The sequence below is a fragment of the Ostrea edulis genome, chromosome 1 (assembly GCF_947568905.1).
Source record: "Ostrea edulis chromosome 1, xbOstEdul1.1, whole genome shotgun sequence".
Classification (NCBI taxonomy): domain Eukaryota; kingdom Metazoa; phylum Mollusca; class Bivalvia; order Ostreida; family Ostreidae; genus Ostrea; species Ostrea edulis.
This window is the reverse complement of record NC_079164.1, coordinates 79,634,006-79,655,276: the sequence shown is the minus strand read 5'-3', so window position 1 is coordinate 79,655,276 and position 21,271 is coordinate 79,634,006. Positions and strand designations below refer to the sequence as shown.

Here is a 21,271-nt window from a genome sequence, read left to right as displayed (position 1 = left end):
ATTAATTGTATGAAGTGTTCAATAAAGAAAGTATGAATTAATTGTTGACTTGATTACAGGGGGCACCAAGGGACAGTGCCTGTTGACAGTCTGGTAATAAATTTATTGTACCGGACTGTTGGTCTTGTACTCCCAGTAACGAAGACAGTTATATTTAACAACTAATTTCAGAGACACTTTAAACTCTAGTTTGTATTCAAACATTGTGCGTTTGTAACGACATAATGATAACGGAGCGGATCAAAGATTTGTTTACAATCAGATTATTTAAATTCCAAACCTCATGAATGAATGACAGTCTGATTACCCCCCCCCCCCCCTTTTTTTCCCTATCGTCGTCAGGGACCATTAGAAGGGAGCTGGTTTTAATCAGACTACACACATAAATATATATGCACTATCTACCCTCGATCTAGGCCTAAAACGAAATAATTCCTTCAATGTGAATGTGTTAAACAAACAAGTGTGTAATATATGTATTACATATATTCAAAAAATATTTCTTCGCTTTGGTATGAATACAACAACACACCAGTATCTATATATTTTTTTGAAAATTTAATCTGATGCAAAGAAGTATGCATTTAATTTCACAGAGATCGGTGCGGTGTTGAATTCTCTGCATTACCTCGAACACATCATACGTGATGGCCATTAGTACAGCAAGTTCTTATATTTCTGAGCTTAATAACAGACCAAACTCATTGCGTAATTTGTAACTGACGATTCGCGGTGCAAATCATGCGCTGATCCAGGAATATAGTCTCGGGTGTCAATCCCTGCATTGGGGGTGGGGGTGGGGTATCCAAACAAGGTTACAAACATGCAGTGTCTACTAAATAGATGTAGAATATATACAAAAATATGATACACTACATGTATGTTTTCATGAAACACTGTTGAAGGGTGGTTGTCTATATCTGGACCCATGCTGCTCTTGCAATGAAACACAGTTTAGGGAAGGGGATAACTTAATTTGATAGTTTTAAAAACGATTAAAATGTCATGGAGTTATTACTTTTCAAGTTGAGTGGGTTGGGTAGGAGTCTGGACCCATGCAGCATCTGCTCTTGCAATGAAACATACATAATGAGGTAGGGGGGGTATATGTATCTTGTTCTACAATGAATATTTGTATTATATCACTGTGTATATAAAAAAAAAATCCCTGGGAATACTTAACGACTCGAGTTGGATTTCTTTTAGAAATAGTTTAAGGTGACAACTTGAAAATCAAAATTCCTTTCAACAAAATATGTATCTAGCTACTGGAAAACCAGAAGTGACACATACTCCTCCACTACTTGGGGAGGGGGTATATTTTCCCAGTTTTAAGAAATATTCTTAATTCATTATTGAATATAAAGATAAGTGGCTGCAGTGTGTAAACTATCTAGTTCACCAAATGAGTGTCAATCTTTTTACTTCATATGACACCCCCCCCCCTTCACTCTCAAATACTTTTTATCACTTGACCATGAAAATGTAGAAAGATTAAAATTTGAAGTACTCAGTCAATGCAAAGTAATTCAAAGTGAATTTCAATTAAGTTTCAATAAAACTATTTCTCATTTTGTTTTGTGTTTAATTGAAAACATTCATAGAACACAAGATTAGATGCTTTTTCAGCAGTCATTTTCTTGATATTAAAACTTGACAGTTTACTAAAGTTCATAAGCACAAATGTAGATGACAATTCACATCACTGAATGCAATTAGTGGATATCCTGGTTTGACCACTATGTACAGCGTAGTAACCAGCTGATGGAGATGAATATTATCTACTGGAGTCAATATGGCTGTCATCTGTGGGTACTAAATGGAAAAAAGATGAAAGTTGCCAGTCAAAAATATTTAAAACACAAGTCTACATGTTCAAGTTTATATGTGCATTATAACATAAAAACATTCAAATGTCATACCATACAGCAATATTAAAACATGCTTCATATGAATTTTCTCTTATTTATCATTTTGAAGTAATTAATATTGACTAGATGTAAATAATGCCTATATTTATGTATATCCAGTGCCTGATTGGATTATTCAAAGTTTGTAAAAATTACCTTGTATGTACATTTGTGGTCACTGGTCTAGAGATGTGGAAAATTGGAAATATCATGCTCTTTGAAAAGTTCACATTCTTGTTGGTATGCACATCTGTAAATAGCATTATCTCATATCATAAATTCATATGCCGCAAACATTCAATGTATTAAAGAAGGGTCTCAAATACACATAAAAAATGTGGGCAATCAGTATGCATTCAGGGTCTTTTATTTTTCTTCCATTTATTCAAACTGTAATGTAAACGAAAATATCCCAAATTTATTTTCTTTCTAGTATGTCACTTGATAAAATTAAATGTGACTGTAAATCTAGAGCATCAAAATTAATGTAGTTACACGTGCATTTGTACAAGATATTACCAGATACCTGATGCACTGATACTAGCGCCACCCCCCCCCCCCACCCCCATTTTTGAAAATATTTTTTGCAGCGATAAATCTGAAATGTGTTGATTCCCGGTCTAACTCATTTCTTTTTCGATTTTTAAAGTACTGTAATCGTTTCACACTTTTTGTAAGCTTTAGAGATTGGCCATGTCCGGGTATAAAAAAAATGAGCACAAATTTTGTAATAAATTATAGGTTGCTAATGTTATACATGCAATGCTAAATTATATATACAGTTTGACGTCATATGTACATGCCAAATATATATAAACGTCTTTACAAATATGCATATGAACCGTTAGTATTTAGTTTGTCATCAATATACATATCTCATATTGTGTAACATGATTGTATGCCAACATGCTTGGTGGATCAATAAATAAATTAAATAATGCCGGTAGAAGCTTACAAAAAGCGTGAAAGGATTACTTGAATCGAAAGAAGGATGAGATAGACAGGGAATTTACTTATTTCAGAGAAATTATAGCAAGAAAAAAATCAAAAGAAAGAGGGGGGGGTAAGTACATGTAATATCCATACTTTAGGTGCCTGTGGATTTTACTGCCTAGATACCCGCCTGTACTCATGTAAATCATGTTTATATAAACAAACAACAGCTGGTACCATTTGAGCATCAGTTCTCTAACATATAGGCCTATTTTGTGTGTGTGCACCTAATATATGCTACACATCGGCTACGTGTGACGTGTGCAGTATGTAAACAAGGAACATCAAACTATGTATATACTACCTCTAAAGTATTGAGTCAATGTATAAAACACAGTAAATGTTGTCTACTTTCATTGTTGACAACTTTGGTTTCAGGTATTCATACATCATTATTTCAATTACAAGAATTTACCTTGATTTTTCCGATTTCAAAGTTGTACAGCTGACATCTTCTGAACGTCGCGTCGTCTTTGCCATGTGCCTAGTAAGCGCATTTTAGACGCTGATCCCAACCATACGACAAACTTCACCGGGGTATTTCTCATCATAATGCCTTGTGATGTGTTGTCAAATCAGGGAAATTTGACTTATTTTAAGCGTAGAATAAAGGCAATATTCCGATATATTTTTATATGATCCTAAAATTAGAGTTTGTGTATGTGTATCCAAATATGGATTGATCAAGGCGGAGCAACTGTCATGACGTATCAGCTCATTATGATCTCATTATCATACCGAGTTCATTCGTTACCTTAAGTGTCCTGCGAAATCGACATATGAATGAAAGCTATTATTGTTAATAGACAGAACGTCATCGATATATCTAAAAGTCGAATTGAAGGTCACAGCGAGAGATTTTTTCTTCTCACGTAGAAGTTTTTGAATAAATTCTGCTTCATATGAATATAAAAACAGGTCATCAAAGGAGCACAATTCGTGCCCATGGGAATTCCAACAGACTGTTGGAAGACCTGATCACCAAAGACCACGAAGATATTGTCAATGAGGAACTCTAGCATATTTTTTATTTCAACTTCAGAGTACTTGTGCGTGGAATCAGAGTGGTGTTTAACAAAGTAAGTTTTTGAATGACTAATCACTAGATATGAATATTTCCGTTTTTGTTGAAGAAGCAACTGTCTATGATGTCAAAAAGTCTAGTCTTTAATTTATCGTGAGGAATGGTCGTGTATAGTGTTGAAAAGTCATAGGTTTTAATGCTATTGATTTGGGAAAAATTCTGTGATTTCAAGTTTACTAAAAGTTCTTTAGAATTTTTTAGAATCCACATTTGATTAACACCACTTTTGGCATATGTAGTCGCACAGTAAGTTTGAAGTTTCTCCTTCACAACTGTTAACATTTTCGTGAGGAGCAAACATAGGGGCTTGGTAGAGCACTTATTTGGATCCAGCAATGTATCTTTGTTTGAAAGGGTTTTTATGTAGTTTAGGAATCCAGTATAGGTACGGTAACTCATATTCATTCGACCCATTGACTGGAATATTAGATGTGTCTAAAACTGAAGCATGGTTTTGAAGAATTTCGTCTTTTGAAAGGGCAGTTGAAGTATAAGTATGATTACCAAAAGTGGAATTAATGCCAAGTTCGTTTAAAATACAGTTGTAATAATGAGCCTTACAAATGCAATACTCTCAGAATGCTTGTTACTTATTGTGGCCCCATCCTACCACCAGAAACCATGGTTTGAACAAATCTAAATTTGCAGAAATTGAGGATGCATTTCAGTAAGTATCCTATTTTCGACCCAGTTGTTCTTGAAATGAAGATTTTTGTATGACTCCACCAAATATTCACTATTTTTAAATTAAAAAGTCGAAAATGTTATGGACGGACGCCGAACAAAATGTGATTAGAAAAGCTCACATTTCAGTGACAATGAAATTCACAACGTTTTTGTGTCTTTCCCCATATATACTCATTGAATAGCAAACAGGAATTTCCAGAGAAGTTTATTATGTCTAATTGTTAACGCACAACGGACGTCTGAAGACGAACGACGACGAAACGCTTTATGTTGACTGCATGACTCAAGTGACAAAATGCAAATAGCTAACATACATTGCTAAAAAGAATTCGTTGGGTATATATTTACCAGTGATATTATATGAGCATCCTGTAATTGCGTCACACAACTGATCACGTGAACAGTTACACTTCTTTAAACATCCAAATCCATACAATCCATAAACGCACCGTCCTCCAGAGCAATTGTGTCCATAGGTACCTATATCACAAGCTGAAAAATGTAATGAATTTTAAAAGTGTTTTATATGGGTTCCTAATCAACATAGGTTTGTTACTATTGGTAAACGTGATCGGTGTCACTAACCGTGAAATAATATTAGTGTGCAAGAAATTCGAAGTCTGAATTTTTAAAGAAAAAAACCCAAACGTTCATGAATATTGAACTGAGTTGGCTTGGAGCATTATAAAAACAACCGTTGGTTTTCTCAGTCGGCCAGTATTCACCTATACACCAACTAAACAAGTCAGTTGAACGTAGTTATCATTACAACTCCGCCAGTACAGGACATCCTAATCATCAATTGTTACCTAATAATTGTTGTTAATTTAGTACGAGCATATCTTGAAATCTTAGAAATTAATTCAATTTAATAGATTTCTATACTTCGTAAGAGCATTCTAATATTGTCATGAATGGTGAAGATAACGAATAGTGTAGTTGGGTAAACACGGACCCCTGAACACACCAGAGATGGGATCATGTGTCTAGGAGGAGTAAGCATCCCCTGTCGACCAGTCACAACCGCCGTGAGCCCTATATCCTGATCAGGTCAAAAGAGTGCCATGGACTGACCATGACCATAATGACTTGCATTAGCCTAGTGACTTTGTAACCGGCACGCCAGCGTTCGATTATCGATCCCGATGCTACTTCAAAATTTCACATAGTGACTTCCTTTACTAAGTACCGGTGTTTGTTGCATACTAGACTCCCCCCCCCCCCCCCGTATAGAATTCTCCCGAGAAAAATGGGCTCCAGTTAGACTTCACCCCATGGGGAAAAATCGTTCCAGTATATCATATCGCCCAATGGAAACATTTAGTACATGTATAATGTTTTCATCTGGGCAAAAAAAAAACCTCCTGGAATATAATTTCCTAATTTAGCGTACCATTCGTTACCACAAAATTATGTAGTTTGCCGTAAGTTTCGTTTTAAAAAAATACAAATTTCATATGGATTTAATATTGAGACGTCACCAGCTGTAGGTGATGTATCATAAATTTAGACCTATGCTTAGCGCTCAGGGCCGTACAAGTGAGTGTTCTTCAATCTTCATCGTACCAATGCCTGCCGTGACTCGGGACCTCCGTTTTTAAGACCATATCCGCAAAAACCTGTGATTCTCACTTCTAAATCCCGAGCGTTTGCCGAAGGGGCAAACACTACCTATTCTAACGTCTTAGTTTTTGACGCGGCCAGGGCAGGAGCAGGGCTAGAATTCACGACCTCTCGATTACGAAACGAACGCTCTACCACTGAGTTACCGCGACCGGTGTGACTTAAAGACGTAATGAACCAAAATCGCACATCATATAAAGATAGAATCACATGACATAATGAAAAAAGCACATGACATAATGATACGTGAACATGGCAAAATGAGAAAAGCACATCATATACACATGTACACTGTAATGACATAAAAAAGCACATGACATAATGATAAATGTACGTGACATAATGATGACACACAGCATAATGATTAGAGCACATTACATAATGAAAGAAGCACATGACATAATGAATAAACAAAATGTAAACAGAAGAGAAATACGTAACATGCGATGAACATTATGCACAATTTCCTCCAACATTGCTTGTAAACTACACACGTGAGTGAGTCATGCAAAAAAAAATACTATTTCCTCTAAATCTATTTCCATAAGGAAATAATTTCTACATGCATTTTCTAAAAACCAATGACGGTGAGTGTGGAAGATGGAAGGGGTAAGAAAACAATAAAACAGAAACAAGAAATAAAACAGAAACAATGGCTGTCTCTTGTTTGTTTTACATGTACGTCCCTTTTATTTACTGATTTGGAAACGTCGCCAACTGTAGTACACATACCTATCTGATTTTGATACGTCACAAGCTGTAGTACACATACCTATCTGATTTGGAAACGTCATCAGCTGTAGTACACATACCTATCTGATTTTGATACGTCACCAGCTGTAGTACACATACCTATCTGATTTTGATACGTCATCAGCTGTAGTACACATACCTATCTGATTTTGATACGTCATCAGCTGTAGTACATATACCTATCTGATTTTGAAACGTCATCAGCTGTAGTACACATACCTATCTGATTTTGATACGTCATCAGCTGTAGTACACATACCTATCTGATTTTGAAACGTCACCAGCTGTAGTACACATACATATCCTTCCGTAGCAGCGAGGATTCTTTAAGTAAATTTTCTTCTCTTATTCATTTGGTGCGTTGAGATGTGATATTTTGTATGCAACAACTACATAATGTATGAAAGGCGAATATAACGAACAGTGATCAATCTCATAACTCCTACAAGCAATACAAAATAGATAGGGTCATGAACAACGACAATCACATGCCAGTAATTTGAATTTGATAAATAGCAGCTCAAAGAAATGTGTACCATAAACAGTGGAGTTTTTTTAACGTAAGGTTTCCATTGTAATTAGGAATAGGTAATTAAGATCTGCTATATACATGTTTGAGATCAATTTCATTATGTACTCAACTGTGATACAATGTGAACAAAGAAATGAAATTTTTATCACCTAAACAAATAAAAATCAAAAAAATATCTTTACTTTTAAACAAACCATGTCTAACAATAAATACTCTCTTCTGTTTTATAGAAAACACTGTACTTTCATTAAGAATATAAATAAAGTGTGCTCCCCTACCTAAAATGGCCATACTTCACATTGATAATAACACGTTTTTCGAACTTGATAAATATTTTATTTCACGCATGCATTATTTACTAAATGTATATATAACAGCTTTTTGTCTTTATATCTCTGTATACCATTGCATAATGGTGATGAGATCCAATAAATTGAATTGAGTACATGTAGTATTAAAATATCACAAAATATACAGTTGACAACGATTGAAATAGAAATGCAGACGTTTTCTCGTTTATTCAGTGACTCAGAAACTTGCCCGTCTTCTGAATGAAAGTTGTAAAACAAACGTACTAGGTTTTTGGTCAGTTAAATAACATATTACGGGGGTAAAATTCATCTCATCTCCGCTAGCCATTAATTTTAATAATCGATAGCATATATGATTAGAAGCAAATAAAATGCAAATCATTAAGTCATTTTTGTTTATATTGATGATAGGTTTTTTTCATGAACTAGTTGCATTTGAAACCGAGGTTTTACATCCTTAATTATTTATTACAGGCACGAAGAACAGGAGGGGTGTAATATGAAAGCTTGAAAGTTAAGAATTTATCCTTGTAGCGCAATTTAAGAAATTGAAGTCGGAAGGGGGAATTGAGACAGTTTCAGCGGATGAAGTCTACTACCCCCACCCCACCCCCAAACACATGTACACAATTTAAGGTTTTCATCATCGGACAATTTGAGCACTATTTTTTGTTGTTATCTTATTGCTTGTCAAGAATTTTACACAACTTAACCGGCAACATACCCCTTCTGGTACATTGAAAAATATAAGTAATGTTAGCACGGGGCTCTATAAAGTTCAACCTGCAGTCTGGTCATACTTCGTCATTCAATAACTTTTTTAAAATAAAAAAAATGTTTGTTGGGTTAGCGGGACTATGATCTATGACTATAACAATGACCTGTGTTTAACTTTTACATTCCATGCAAATTCGAAGGGGTTTCCCCTCAATAGAACAATTGGGGGTCAGCTAATCCGTGTATTTAAAATCAACAGAAGTGCTTGGCTTCTTGTGGAATGTGTGAAATATATTGGGTCGGCGCAATATACCCGTGATTTTAGACTAGATCTGATATCGTGCCGACCCAATATATTTGACACTTTTTATAAGAAGTCAAAAACTGCTGTCAATTTCAAATAACCGTAATTTAGTTACATGTATACTGTGACCAGGACAATAGGAATTTGCATGGTATATACTTGTTATACAAACCTCATTGCATTATCCAGACACTCCCGACGAACATTTTTTTTATGAAAATGAAAATCAAAGTACATTGAACATAAGTCTCGGTCAAATGTAATTAACTTGGGATTTTGAAAATAAATCATTCGATGGTGTGTATTTTTGCTTCTATTATTTATATAATAAATTGATTCCAATTTATTAATCATCGACATTGCTCCAATTTGTCTATTGGATCAAGTTATATTTGTCAAGATACCTATTAACACATGTACCTAAAACAACGCATTTGTCAGAGAGAGAGAGAGAGAGAGAGAGAGAGAGAGAGAGAGAGAGCACATCGGTAATTATTGAATATTCCTATTACATGTGTTGTACATGACTAAATATACTAATTCGCATTCAAAGCAGGAATTGCCTGTAAGTACGCATTATTTAAACATAGAATTAAAGAATATTTTAATGAAGAAAGGGATTAGAAGACTAAAAGAAAAGATTTTAAAACCAGGCTTTCTCAAAAACATAATATATAGTGTTTGATATCGTTGGAAATGGTTCAAAATCCTGAAAAACAATATAAGTATCGGGGGGGAGGGTATTGACATTTTTTCTTTTCTTAAAATTTCACCGTTATCATGGTTATTTATCCGGCGGCACATTTTCACATCTCCTGTAAGGCGCCCGTGGACACAACAAAGTTCCTAGCACCTGTGTGTATTGGAAAATAACACACACGTGGATCACGGTGGATATGGTGTTTCTCCGTGGATTTTCCACCATGGGATGTATGAAACTCGTGTCGTGTACTGTACATGTAATAGGCATCTTTCCTGGCATTATAAATTCGCTAAGATTAGCCTTCAATATATATATATATATATATATATATATATATATATATATCGTTAAAGGTAATATGAAACGATTTCTAACAGTGGTATTTTTTTTAAAAACGAATTCTTGTTTCATAAACCTTGATTAATGACTTCCCATACATAACTCAATTCTTCAGATTATCGTTTCATATGACCTTTAAATGTGTGTCTCGCTAACAATTCCACGATATGCTGTTGTTATATGTCTCCATATTGTTTGTCTTAGGAATATGGATGGTGAATGTATCCATCATGGTCGTCAGTTTTGCCGGAGCAGTCCTTCTGGTGAGTATTGCCGTTATTCTTGTGAAGAGGTAACTTGGTCGTTGATCAATCTTATGGTATCCTTGGATGATTGTCTATTGCTGTCAGTTATACTGCCTCCGTGGCCGAGTGGTTAGAGCATCGCGCTCGAAATCACACGGCCTCTCACCTCTGGTCAACGCGGGTTCGAATATCGCGCCAGTAAGTGAGAAAGTTTCCCAGTTTACTTTTGGAAGGTCGATGATCTCTTCCCAGATACATTATATCTGGGTTCTCTCTTTCACCAACGAAAACTGGGCGCCACCAGATAACTGAAAAATTGTTGAGTGTGACGGAAAACATCAATCAATCAATCGAATACTTGATGAGCGTATTGTATTCAAAGTAAATGTTTGCAAATCGGTAAACAATTGCGTTTTCATAATCGAAATTTTCAATAATGATGTCCATGTATCAGATCCACAACAGTGAAATGTTAGAGTTTTTATCATACGTTCTTCGTTTCAATTCAAATTTATACTGTGACAGTGTAATATAAAATTAAATCCTTCGAAAATAGAAACATAGTTTGATAGTATTTGGCAAACGATTTACAACTGAATTAATTAGAGGATGAAAGTCCAAACATACTTCAAGTAATATAACATTCATATGTCGAATTCATGTATCCCTGTGAACTCGCAGTAAAAGACATCACAGAGTCGTCCACGTCTACTTCATACTTAGATATTTTATTGAAAGTAGATATTAACGGCAAACTAACAACTCAACATTATGACAAACGGGATCCATCGTCAACTTCCCATATCTATGTATCAATATTCCATTATCATCTGAATATGGTGTTTATATCTCCAAACCGATTCGATGCTTACCTCTTGTGTATCGATTCAGTTGACACACATAAACATCATATACAGGCGATCATGACATTTTGCTACATAACTATGGGAAGTTTACGATAGAGAAGCTGCAATCACTTATTTTGAATTTTTGAGCTGTACTTCAAGATGAAGAAAATTCAGATATCATGTTGATTATTAAGTTCAGATAAATATTGAACGACCTATGCAACTTGTCGCAAAATCCCAGGATTAAACATCTGTAATGCCATTTTAAATTTGATGATTGATTATTTTGTTTTACATATATTCAAAACAAAATCAATATAGATGAAGGGAAGGAGACTGCAACTAATGTTGTCTCTTTGAATCTAAAGCGAGAGTAGACCAGTCAAGCAAATGAAAATTGATGACAATCAGATTTTTAAATTACGTTATAAACTGCTGATCAGAAAATAATGAATTATGTATTTATTTTAGACAGAGAGTGATAAATGCGACTACCCATGGATTTTATCTGGGAGAAAACAGACCAGTTGCTGATACAACATCTGAAAGTTATATGAGAGTGGAAGAAAATAGCTACAATGAACCTGGACATGTTTCTTTGGATTACATTGATCCATTTGATGATAGCGATAAAATTAACTCTATCACGAACAGGCATGACAGACCACGAGAAAAAAGAGAAGATAGGACGAAAAATATTCAATAGTGTCGCTCCTCATGACGGAAAGAAAGGAATCTGAAGTCGATAAAATGGACATGGGATACATAGATGTTATGGGAATTGGTTCCGGCACAGAATCCCTTCCAGCATCACCACCACTAACAACATTAACAACATCTACAATGACAACATCAATCCTCCCACAACAAACATCACAATTAATAACAGACCCACCAGCACGATTTCCACCAGTAGAAAAGAAAAAAATTCAATTAACAACAGCACTTCCAAAACAATCTCACCAATCAGTAGCACGTGAGACAAACACCACGACACAACCAACTGTCGCAAAAGTAAATACAAGCACATCACCTTTAGAATCAGCAATAGATACACATTCATCAACATCTTTTGGAGTGAAAGATACAGAACAGTCATCACCTCCATTCACCGTCACAACAGAAATAATAACAAAACCAGAAACAACCAAGCTATCATCAGTAGCACTGATAAAATTACCGTCAGACACCCTATCAGAACCAACAAAAACGACAGATCCAACCACACTAAATATACCACGGACGAGAAAAAACGTAAAAACAAAGACGTTTTTCCAACCACAACCTACTACAACACGACAACAACAGTCACAACAACAAGACAAACAAATTCAATAAGCATACAGCATATTATAATATATTTTTACGAAACCGTGCAAAGTAAAAAATAAGTTATATTTCATATTTCAAGACTTATAAAATGTGCCATTCATCATCTCACTGAAGGAGTCACAAACAGATTCTAGTGTACATGTTGGCATTGTGGCAGAGGTTTTCTATCTGATGTAAAGTATTGCTAAGATCAAAGGAATGAATACCGCACTATGACATAATTTTATACATGCAAGGTGAAGATAACGAACAGTGATCAATCTCATATAAATTAACACATTTTGCTAATAAACTCCGAAACACTTGCTCTAGAGTTACTGCTTTCACCTTTAATATTGTTTTATATGTGAGGTGAAGTCCGTACGCTATAATAGAATCTTACGTCATTAGTAAATATCGTAAATTTAATTAAAAATTTAATTTCGTTTTCGATTAACTACCCCGAAATAGCAAAAATGAGAGTAAAGTGGCGGATCTAAGCCGGTTTCCTTTCTTTTGTTTTATATGTATGACAACTCAAGATAACATGATATAAAGTTAATCTGTTGTTAATCGATGCTTGATTTTGATGTTATAGAAAATAAAGGTTTTGATAATTGTCGAATAAATAAAATATACCTGTTCCTTTCCTCAATCCGTAATTTTAATCTTGATTGAGGTTATAGAAACTTCCAGAACGAAGCGAGGCAACATCATACAACCAATTGCACATTCACGGGCTTTCCGGCAAGTCGAGAAGTTGTGATTGGTTGACAGCATGATCAGCATAAAATTGTGTAGATGTTCAGTGTTAGTTATGATTGTTTTGACTAGACCCATATTTATCATTTTATGAAGATTTATAATTATATTATTCATGTACATCTCATTCAACTAATGACACCTCCTCCCCTCCCCTTTTTGATGTTCTTAAACCTTCTCCGTGTTTATAGAAGTCTGTTACAACTGAATTTTTGTAATGATTTATTAACATGTACTGATATGTACAAACAAATGGATAAACACAAAAAAGTTTTTAATTTGGTTGAACATGTTTTGTGATGACATAGATCTTGAAAGTAAGCAATAAGTCGAAAATTGTCCAATATGTCAAATATCGAATGATCCGGGACTGTTCTTGGAAGTTTGCGCCTAATAACTTAAAATATTTTATTGAAATTATGTTGTATACTACCTCACAATGTCCATGAAATCAGGCCACTGTTTACAAAATAACAGTTTTTCTGTTTGTCATTCCAGTGGCGCATCCAGGGGGTCGGAACCACCCCCTTTCGTGTGCACCCCCCCCCCACCCCCTTGAACACCAAAATTAATGGTAGACCCCCTTTTTAAAAAGAAAATTTCTGGATACGTCCCCTGCATTCATATAAATATACATGTAGTGCATCATGTTTTTCATTATTGCGTTTGACGATAAGAAACGACGTGGATCCATAATTTTACCCTTAATTTGTTGCACTGGACAAATCTACCATTATAAACACATTTGCATTAACGAATATGAAATTATGAACATCCGTTCATTTTGTTCTTCGTAAACTATTCGGCATGATGTTCTTCGTAAACTATTCGGCATGATGGATTACAAGTGCATTCGTAAAATCATTATCTAATTTTCAATGCGGAGAGAGGTCATCTATCCCACCTCTGGTGTGTCTAGGGGTCCGTGTTTGCCCAACGATATATTTTGTACTGCTTGTAGGATTTATGAGATTGATCGCTGTTCGTTATCTTCACCTTTCATATGGAATATTTAATTTGGAGCTCCAAGTGACTTCCTAATAATCAAGTTTTATTTATGCAGTCAATAAATACAACATAACTAATGCGCGCAATTATTAAAAAAAAACTGTTCTTAAATTCATTTGAATTAAAAATATCGATCAATCAATCAATTCATGTGCGCAACAATTCATGCACACATGAGAAAAAACTCCTCTATGCAATATTATTTGATTCTGATCAAGCGCGGGATTTCATCCAGTGAATACATATTTCATTACATAGGGCATCCAGCAATAAAATTGGGGAAATAACTCACATTTATTAAAGGTACAAAATTTTGACAATGTTACCGCGACGTGAACAGGTAACTGATGGTCATCCCGTAATGGGAACACAGTTTAGCTGTAAAATACCGAGTTCAAAACGATGAATCCGCATTGCATGTAATGTATTTTGAACTAAATTTTAATTTCATATTGTGATTCAACCCTACCCCCTGAGACCATGATTTGAGCAAACTTGAATCTCCACTACCTAATTATATTAATATGCAACTAATCAAAACTGCTATTCTTGAGAATTGTTTTCATACTATATAGATTTTAAAAGTTCGATCCCTTATTGTGATTTCACCATACCTCCGGTATCTGAACAACTTTGAATCGGTATTCTCTAAGGATGTTTTCCATAACATTAGTTTTGTCTTTTCTGGCCTAGTAGTTCTTGAGAAGAAGATTTTGAAAGAATGCCACAATCTATTCACCATTTCTTAATTATCTCTCTTTAAAGGGGGCGTGATCCTACATAGGAACAATTGTGGATTCCCTTTTCCCAATTATGCTTTATGGCAAGTTTGGTTGAAATTGGTCTAGCAGTTCTGGAGAAGTTCAAATGTGTAAAATTTACGGACACTGGGTAAAATGGGACCAGAAAAGCTCACTGAGCTAAACAGAGATTTTTTTCTAATAGAAAGTATCCGCAACAAAACATAATTCTTTCCAAATATTCTGTGAAGTCTACCGTATTATTTTTTTAATTGAAATCTTGGATGAATACACAATTTATGTACAATGTTAAAACACAAGATCATGTCTTTATTTAAACATCTTACATGCGCATACAGCACCTTTTAGCAAATAAACCTGTATTAATCCAAAAACGTCCTTGTATCAAATTACATTTTAAAAATATATCACCAACATTCATAAAATAACAAATCAATCATTAGAAAAAACAAAGCAATACTATAGCCTCCTAGCAACCATATCCATGCACACCAAAAGCTGGGTATATTTCTAGGGAGAATACCTGACTGTATATTTGAATACCATATTGTAATATTTCTAAATACTCCAGTACACCAAAAGCTGGGTATATTTCTAGGGGGAATACCTGACTGGCTATTTGAATACCATATTTTAATATTTGTAAATACTTCGGTAGCCTTTACAGTCACATATATCTATTTTACACATGTTGTTGCTCATTCTAAACTTTTTATGATTTCAGTCCGCATGTCCTTAAAGAATAACACATATATATTACTGTACCTGAGTATCATCGCATGCATGCTAATCAACAAACTCAATTTGTTAACCCTGAGAGTATTATTAAAATACCTACGTGCTTTCATCAGAATATGGATTTGTAGCTACTGACAAATTTAGTTTTAAAGATCTAGACCTATATGCTATTCTTAACAACAGTCACTGATTGTACTGACTGTACTATACATAATGAAAGATGTTGAAGTCTAAAACAAAAGTTCGTTAATTTTATTTGGAAGACAGAATAATACGTATGACAGGAGCAAATCTAATTTGTAGTCCATCTTCCAAAAAAGTCAACACAGACCTAAATAATCTCTAAAATACTTTTGTCTCTAATTTCAACAACGCCTGCCTGCAAAAACATCAACAGCGACAATTTTATCTTGCGTATTTTTGTTTCTCTCTTCTTTCTTTAGCATGTAATAATGTGAATGAAAATTTGGCAGAGTGTCATCATAAGTATCCGAACTTTCTGTTTGTGGTGTTGTCAATAGGCTATTGGAAGTACCGTTTGAATTGTGACCCGTAGCCTCGTTCTCATTGACAGCTAGTGTAACATAGCTGTCACCATCCTTATCATCAGCTGCCTTCATAGCATAAGTATTTGAACTCTTCTCAAATTCGACGGCGATCATCCTTTGGTTCCGCTGAAGAGCAAGTGTTACGTAGCTGTCCTGAAAGTCATCGTTTCTGTTTACGACAACGGCGCCACCTTCGTCGTAGATGTCTTCCTCCTCAGTGGCGTTGAAAGTGGAAATTGCGTTGTGCCTATCAAAGCTGAGTACGTTGTAACTGTTAGATGCTCTTGTCATCTGAGAGTAGTCTTCCTGAGGCTCGTCCGAATTATGGATGGCAGAGTTGTTAGAGACACGCCTGGTCCTCAACTCTTTAGAAGTACATAAATTATTAAAATAAATTTATATGTATGCATTGAATGCACCCTATTTAAGTATTAGGTCCTACATGTTTTTCAGCAATTACAGAAATAATTCAAGCCCGATTAATTGCACGGGTAACACACGGTGGTCCCTGTCTTGACAGGCGTTAACACGACAAAAAACCCTACACACTAATCATAGGTCTAAATCTGTACTCACCTCCAGCTGATGACATCTCAATTTGAATTAAAAAATTTCAAAGGGACGCGAAACAAAGGAATAAATAAACAATTGCACTGTATATAGAAAGTAAATACTTTGTCCGTCTTTTATTTGATGTCTTTAGGATATAAATTTATAGGGTTCATAAAAAATATACAAACCTGAGAAATATTGTCTGAAAAACTTTAATCTGCAAATAGAAACCGCAATATATTTATTCTTATAGATTCTGTTAAGCACGGTGCAAGGATACACAAATGATACTCGTGCTAGAACGTAAGTGTTGATTTAGCACGACAACGCTTAATTGTATGGGCTATGTTACCAAAGTCACCATCACAAAATGATGTATTTTAAGTATTTCATCAAATAAATTGTGTTATCTTGTTAAATATCATTCCCAAACATGCTGTTCATTTGTCTTGTTTCGTGATATAAGGATTATATAAAAAGAATTAAATATAAAAAAGAATTCACCTTTGATTGTACAGTACGACGATGATAACTAAGATTGATCCGACGCTGAATATGACGGCCAATAAAACAGGTAAAATCTTGTGTATGATTCCCTGATCTTTGCTCTCTTCTTTTTCTTCTGCTAGAATTCAAGGAATCGCACAATTATAAAAATATATTTCCATTTAATTCAATTTGAAGCACTTCACCGGTCTTCGTGACGTCTCCATATGAGTGAAAAATTCTCGATGGAGACGTTAAGCAAGATCATACAATCAATCAATCGGAATATCCATGATAAGGTACTAATGCTTAATGTCACATACCTGTGTGATTTGGATTGAATTATGCTGGAGAAAAGGGAATCTTAATTGAAAGTGGAATAAGTCGGACGTTTCATTAAGCAAACTATTTCCAAGCCAAACATGTTAAAAAATTACAGATGAACGGGTAGATTGACGCCTGACTTAATGATAAAAAAGCTCACTTAAGCTTACAGCTTTCAAATCTAAAATATTGAGCCTTTACTATAATACAACCAATCATGACACTGCTCTTCTCCAACCCTACCCCGGGGTGCATGATCATGAGGTGCTTGTATATTAACATAACTAATCGTGCCTTGCTGTCCCTGAGAATTCTGTTTTTCCTTTATATTGCCTTGCCTATCTTTATTTTACCCCCATCCTACCACAACATAGAAAAAAATTGAAAGACTTCTACTACCTGAGGATGGTTGCAAAATTGCAGTATTATTTTAGAGAAAAAGATTTTTTCTTATACAACCCATGTAAAACGTTGATTCCATATTGTGGCCCCACCCTCCCCCCAGGGTCTGAGATTTGATCAACATGAATCTGCACTATCTAAGGATCATGACCTTAGTGTTCTTCAGAAGAAGAGTTTTAAAGATTTTCCCTAAATATTCCATTGTAAAACTTTTATTCATTATTGTGGCCCCGTCCTACCACCAGAAACCATGGTTTGAACAAATCTAAATGTGAGGGTGTTGCACAGAAGCGAGAATTTTCCCTAATCGGAGCTCCGTGCCAACATTCGTGACGTAGAACTGACCTTCATTCAGATTTATACTCATTGCGCATTTGCCATTTAAATACCTGAAGGATTCCCCAGTACTAGAGACAAGCCTAATACATTTTATGTGTCAATACATTATACATGTAGTCTGAAGATAATTTTGAAATCGTGAAAATTAAATTGTCTTCTTTTTTTCCTGAGTATCAGATACAATGTATATGGTTACATGTTACGAGTGTATCAAATATTTAATATTCTATACTCGTACAGTCCAAAAGCTCTTATACTCGTATGTTTTATTTTCTACAACCAACAATTGGCAACTGTACATGACTCAAGCCACAAAACAATATATGGGAAGTTTAATACGCATTAATAAAATTCAACATTATTCAAAGTACATGCATATGTAAAAATTGATTCAACATAGCAATTTGCTGCTGGAATACATATAAACTCAAACTGTTTAACGTTTATTTACATTGTTTCGCCTTAAAGTTTTTCTTCCAAAGCTTTGCAAAGTTCACAACAGTTTTTCGTAAAAGGCACCATGCCTTTGTCAACAACTTTCATTCCGAAAAACATACAAGTTCTCGTTAGCAGCCTTGACTATCAAAACACAGGTATTGCATTCTGTATTCGGCGTGTTTGTTGAGAATGTTATTCACAAACTAAACAGTGTCCAGGTTGGAAGCTTATTTCAAACTCGGAACATGGTAATAAACAGAGATTTGACATGAAACATTTATAATAACTAGAATCGTGTTTCAATTTAAAAAAAATCTAGATGGAAAAGGAATATGAAAAAAATATGTTCGTGAGGGAGTTGAACCCGGTAGTTTTAAAAATCTTTACATTTAAGAGTCAACGACCTTATCCACTTAACCACGCAGTAGCCCATACGTTACTGAGGAAAATTAACGCGACAGTTTTTTTTTAGAGGAAAACTCGAAGAACATGTTCATGCTAAATTCATTTTGTTTCACGGAGGCAGTTTTTTTCTGAAATTCGGGGATACCCCTCAATTTTAACGCTAAATATCATATAAATCGCTTATTGCTTGATTTAAACTCGAAATATTTTGGCTAATTTTTTCGGACGCCGAACAAAATCTGATCAGTAAAGCTCACTTTTCAGTGACAATGGAATTCACAATGTTTTGTGTCTTTCCCCATACATATTCATTGAATAGCAAACAGGAATTTTCAGAGAAGTTTATTATGTCTAATTGTTAAAGCACAACGGACGTCTGAAGACGAACGACGACCAAACGCTTTAGGTTGATGTCCATTTTACAACGATTTGAGAAAGAAATACATGTATATCAAGGGTTTTTATTACACACAACCAAGTGTTTTTAAATTAGTTAAGCTCCTTAGTGTAGACAATACTAAAGAACTCAATAACGTGGGAAAATTCTTAGTACAAGCTTTGAAAATACGAAGTTTAGCATTGTAAGTCAATAATGTAATTATAGTATTTTTCTAATAACATGTGCATCTCATAATGTAATTACATATAAATTATTTTATATTTGTAATTTCTTCTCCTCCTATCTTCTCCTGTCCGCTCACATGTTGTTTATCTTATGCAATTAGATCTATATTGTGTATATACATGTACATGCACTAGATGTATTCCGATGAGTTGTATAACTCAAGGACAATAAAGAATTGAATGACTCAGTTGACATAAAATGCAAATAGCTAACATACATTGCTAAAAAGAATTTACCAGTGTTATTATATGAGCATCCTGTAATTACGTCACAAAACTGATCACGTGAACAGTTACACTTCTTTAAACATCCAAATCCATACGATCCATAAACACACCGTCCTCCAGAGCAATTGTGTCCATAGGTACCTACATCACAAGCTGAAAAATGCAATATTGATTGATTGATTGTATCTTGCTTAACGTCTCGTTTGAGAAATTTTCACTCATATGGAGACGTCACCAAGACCGGTGAAGGGCTTCTAATTTAGGCCTATGCTCGGCGTTTATTGCCATTGAGGATTTTTTAGCGTGCCACACCTACTGTGACACGGGTTATCCGTTTTTAAGGTCATCTCCGAGGACCCGTGACATCCACACCTGATGCCGAGCGTTTGGTGATGGAACTGTCATTACCTGTTTTAACGACTTAGGTCTGTCGCAGCCGGGATTCGAACCCCGGCCTTCCACATGCGGGGCGAACGCTTTACCTCCTGACCACCGCGACGGTTACAATTAAGAAGCACGTGACTTACTGACAAATGCATATGACATAATGAGAGAAGCACATGACATAATGATGTATACACATCACTAAATGACAAAAGAACATCAGAAGGCAGTTAAGGCGTTCCATATATACCTCCACTCTTTCTTTGTGGGTATTAATTCAAAGAATGATGAATATGGCTACAATGATTTTAAACTATTAAAAGAAAAACGTTAATTGCTTACGATTGCAGAATGTACCGTCACGTCGGTAATTAGGACAGCATCTCAAAGGATCACTACAAATAAGCCACGATATTAACACGACTTGTGCCTGACGTTATAAATGTACGCATGAATGTTTCTAGATGTAAGCATGATTGTTTCTAAATGTAAGCATGATTGTTTCTAAAATTTAATGTAAGCATGATTGTTTCTAAATGTAAGCATGATTGTTTCTAAATTTAAACATGAATGTTTCTAAGTTTCATCAAATTTCAATCAAGTTAAATGGTTTACATTTTATGTATGGTGATCATTACTTACCGACTGCAGACTCCTGTCCCGAGTCCAGCTTTTGAATGAACAAAATGTAAACAGAAGAGAAATACATAAGATGCGATGAACATCATAGTTTATGCACAATTTCCTCTATCAATGCGTGTAAACTACACACGTACGTGAGTCATTCAATAAAAGAAGTACTACTTCCTCTAAATCCATTTCCATAAGGAAATAATTTCTACATGCATTCTCTATAAACTAATGACGGTGAGTGTGGAAGAGGGGAAGGGTAAAAAACAACAACAATAAAAC

At 34.9% G+C, this 21,271-nt stretch overlaps 1 protein-coding gene and 1 long non-coding RNA gene across 4 annotated transcripts; both read right to left on the bottom strand.

Moving 5' to 3' along the window:
* Positions 1-1,564: 1,564 nt before the first annotated feature.
* Positions 1,565-3,667, bottom strand: LOC130054101 (uncharacterized). Its single transcript, XR_008802369.1, has 2 exons — positions 2,067-3,667; positions 1,565-1,815 (listed from the first exon to the last, which is right to left on the bottom strand). It is a non-coding gene; the product is annotated as an uncharacterized LOC130054101 (long non-coding RNA).
* A 12,199-nt stretch (positions 3,668-15,866) lies between these two features.
* Positions 15,867-21,271, bottom strand: LOC130046593 (uncharacterized). Of its 3 annotated transcripts, none has more exons than XM_056162413.1 (6): positions 21,002-21,271; positions 20,702-20,754; positions 19,985-20,128; positions 17,234-17,354; positions 16,918-16,946; positions 15,867-16,542 (listed from the first exon to the last, which is right to left on the bottom strand). In XM_056162413.1, exons 1-6 carry the CDS (start codon positions 21,085-21,087, stop codon positions 15,995-15,997), a joined length of 981 nt encoding a protein of 326 aa, XP_056018388.1. In that variant the 5' UTR covers positions 21,088-21,271; the 3' UTR covers positions 15,867-15,994. The 3 variants fall into 3 exon arrangements, with proteins under 3 accessions (XP_056018388.1, XP_056018390.1, XP_056018394.1); XM_056162415.1 differs by having other exon boundaries at positions 17,234-17,351; positions 21,002-21,256; XM_056162419.1 differs by lacking the exon at positions 19,985-20,128 and having other exon boundaries at positions 21,002-21,255.